Below are 2,773 nucleotides of genomic sequence, written 5' to 3'. Positions count from 1 at the left end.
TGAGACACGGAGAAGGGAATAGCCTGGAGATGTAGATCTGGGAGTCATCAGTGCTTTCTGGAAATGAATGAGATCACACAGGGAGAGACAACTTGAGGACTGAGGAGAGAGGAGGCCCAAGACAGAACCCCAGGAACACCGCCACTCAAGGTGGCAGCTCAGCTTCCTAGCAGGCACCACCACCCCGGGCTCTGGAGTCAGGCAAAGCCGGTATTGAAAGTGAGCTGTGGAGTTCTCGGGCTGAGCGCTCTTGGCAAAGTCGAGTACCCTCTCTGATCAGCTGACACACCTGGCGATAATGGGCATCAGAGAGAGATGCCCTGTGAGGATGCTGTGAGCTGCGTCAGGTAAAGCACCTGGGGTCAGAAAGCCACCCCTCCACTTCTTCCTGATGGCTCCCATTCCTTTGTTACACACACACTCTCCCACCTTCCGCAACTTCCCAGTCCCTCGGGATGGATGGTGAGGTGGGCGGGAAGGGGGTGGTGGTGGCCTAGCTCTGGTGACGCGGTGCTCACGTGAGTGACCAGGCGCCTACGTGGGCACCAGCCCCCGCGCCCGCCCGCCCGCCCTGCGGTCCGGTCCAGGCGCCCGCGCAGAATCAGCTGTCTGAGCTGCCCAGGCAGCGGGGGAGCAGCGAGCGGGCTTCCGCGAGCCCGAGGAGGCACAAGCCTGTCCTGGGTACCCGCAGGTCAGTGTGAAGGCAGGCGCTGCCGGCGGACACTGAGATAGGGGTGGAGGGAGCCGGTAGTAGGATTGGGGAGGGGGCGGAGAAGGGATCCTGTAGATTGGTAAGAAGGGGGATGCGGAGCGGGCCGGGGCGGGGGCAGGGAAGGGAGAACCCCCGAAGCGAGCCTGGCCCACCTTCTCGACGCCCCCTTGCACTGAGCCCTCCATCCATTTTAGTGCTGGAAAGTGGGGGGGGGTAGCGACCCCGCAGTGCGACAGTGAAACGTAGACATATTCTGGAAATAATCCCCTTTCACAATCCTCTCCCATGTAAACATCTGACCTCCGCAAAAACGGGGTGGCGCTGAGACAGGTTGCCTCCGGGGGAAGGGCACTAAGAGACAAACGCAGTTTGGAAAGCATCCTGGTTTGGTGCCCGAGGCCTGGAAAGAAATGGCGGTTGGGGTGCGGGGAGGTAGGGGAGAAAAACATTGGGTGAGCAGGGCCTGGACTCAGGAAAGGGAACCGAGTCCCCTGTGAGCCCGCTGAGCGCGCAGTCCCTGCGCCTGTCTCCTGTCTGTCCGCAGGTCTGCGCGTCTGTTGTTCCCAGCGCTCTGAGAGGCCTGAAAAGAAGGAGCAACCTGTCCAGAATCCCCGCAGGTCCGTGAAAGCAGGGGGCTGCATGGACGGGGGCTCACAAGGGTTGAGAGTGTGGAGGGCCTGGCCAAGGCCGAATTGGGACCCCTGCCCATCCCCCCACCCACGTGAACACACACCTTACCAGGCTGAATCCGTTCAGAGAAGGAGGCAAGGCCTGCCAGGGAATGACTGGCTCACGTGTGTGGGAGGAGTGATGGGCTACCTGGCGGGCAGAAGGCCCTCTTGGAGGCCCGGCCAGCTTAGGGGAACCCTCACCAGGGGTGAGATGCAATTACTATTCAGACCTGCATTCCACCCCAGGCCCTCAGTCTCCCGTGTCTCCTCTTTGTCTCCTCTTCCCTTCACTGTCATCCCCCAGGACAGGAAAAAGAGAAATCTCGACATGGAAAAACCCTACAATAAAAATGAAGGAAACCTGGAAAACGAGGGAAAGCCAGAAGATGAAGTAGAGCCTGATGATGAAGGAAAGTCAGACGAGGAAGAAAAGCCGGACATGGAGGGGAAGACAGAATGCGAGGGAAAGAGAGAGGATGAGGGAGAGCCAGGTGATGAGGGACAACCGGAAGATGAGGGAAGCCAGGAAAAGCAGGGCAAGTCCGAAGGTGAGGGCAAGCCACAAGGCGAGGACAAGCCAGCCTCCCAGGCAAAGACAGAGAGCCAGCCACGGGCCGCCGAAAAGCGCCCGGCTGGAGATTATGTGCCCCGGAAAGCAAAAAGAAAAACGGACAGGGGGACAGACGATTCCCCCAAGGACTTTCAGGAGGACTTACAGGAAAGGCATCTGAGTAGTGAGGAGATGATGAGAGAAAGTGGAGATGTGTCAAGGGCTCAGGAGGAGCTAAGGAAAAAACAGAAAATGGGTGGTTTTCATTGGATGCAAAGAGATGTACAGGATCCATTCTCCCCAAGGGGACAACGGGGTGTCAGGGGAGTGAGGGGTGGAGGTAGGGGCCAAAGAGGCTTACACGATATCCCATACCTTTAATGCCTTTGGCCTTCCACTCTGACTACTCTGATGAGATTATTGCCAATCCTGCTTTCCCTGGTAGATATTTGCCAGGCCCAATGCTTTAACCTTAAGCTGATATTTTTGCTTTAGATGTCAATCTCGTTACCAGCAGCCTTTTGACCCAACTACAGCGCTCTATATTTTAGTAGAGGATTTTCACCCATGTGCATGGAAAAGATGTTCATGACACATTGTAAAAAATAAATAAATAAAGAACAGTTTGCAGAACCGCATATACAGTATCAGGCAATTTTTATAAAAATGTAAATGTTTGTATAATGCATTTCTGCACAAAGAAAACTTTTAAAGCGTGTACACTAAAAAGTAGGCAATGGTTATTCCTGAAGGGCAGCCAAGAATAGGTCTCACCTGTGTTCAAAAATGAGTCCTACCACCTCTTTTATGTACCTCCATGACATTCCTCTGCTGCTGTGC

The 2,773-nt window shown here is 55.4% G+C and overlaps 1 protein-coding gene across 2 annotated transcripts; it reads left to right on the top strand.

Moving 5' to 3' along the window:
• The first annotated feature begins 573 nt into the window (after positions 1-573).
• On the top strand, positions 574-2,568 carry TCEAL6 (transcription elongation factor A like 6). Of its 2 annotated transcripts, XM_025373036.1 has the most exons (3): positions 634-691; positions 1,257-1,329; positions 1,693-2,568. In XM_025373036.1, the coding sequence occupies exon 3, from the start codon at positions 1,712-1,714 to the stop codon at positions 2,312-2,314; it is 603 nt and encodes a 200-aa protein (XP_025228821.1). In that variant the 5' UTR covers positions 634-691; positions 1,257-1,329; positions 1,693-1,711; the 3' UTR covers positions 2,315-2,568. The 2 variants fall into 2 exon arrangements, with proteins under 2 accessions (XP_025228820.1, XP_025228821.1); XM_025373035.1 differs by having other exon boundaries at positions 574-1,329; positions 1,688-2,568.
• Positions 2,569-2,773: the final 205 nt, after the last annotated feature.

Source organism: Theropithecus gelada, chromosome X, assembly GCF_003255815.1.
Source record: "Theropithecus gelada isolate Dixy chromosome X, Tgel_1.0, whole genome shotgun sequence".
Taxonomy (NCBI): domain Eukaryota; kingdom Metazoa; phylum Chordata; class Mammalia; order Primates; family Cercopithecidae; genus Theropithecus; species Theropithecus gelada.
The sequence above is the reverse complement of the archived record's forward strand: the minus strand, read 5'-3'. Positions and strand labels throughout refer to the sequence as shown.

Bases quoted from the DNA above. Each gene is read 5' to 3' on its own strand.
- TCEAL6 (XM_025373035.1), top strand. From the start codon at position 1,712: ATGGAAAAACCCTACAATAAAAATGAAGGAAACCTGGAAAACGAGGGA.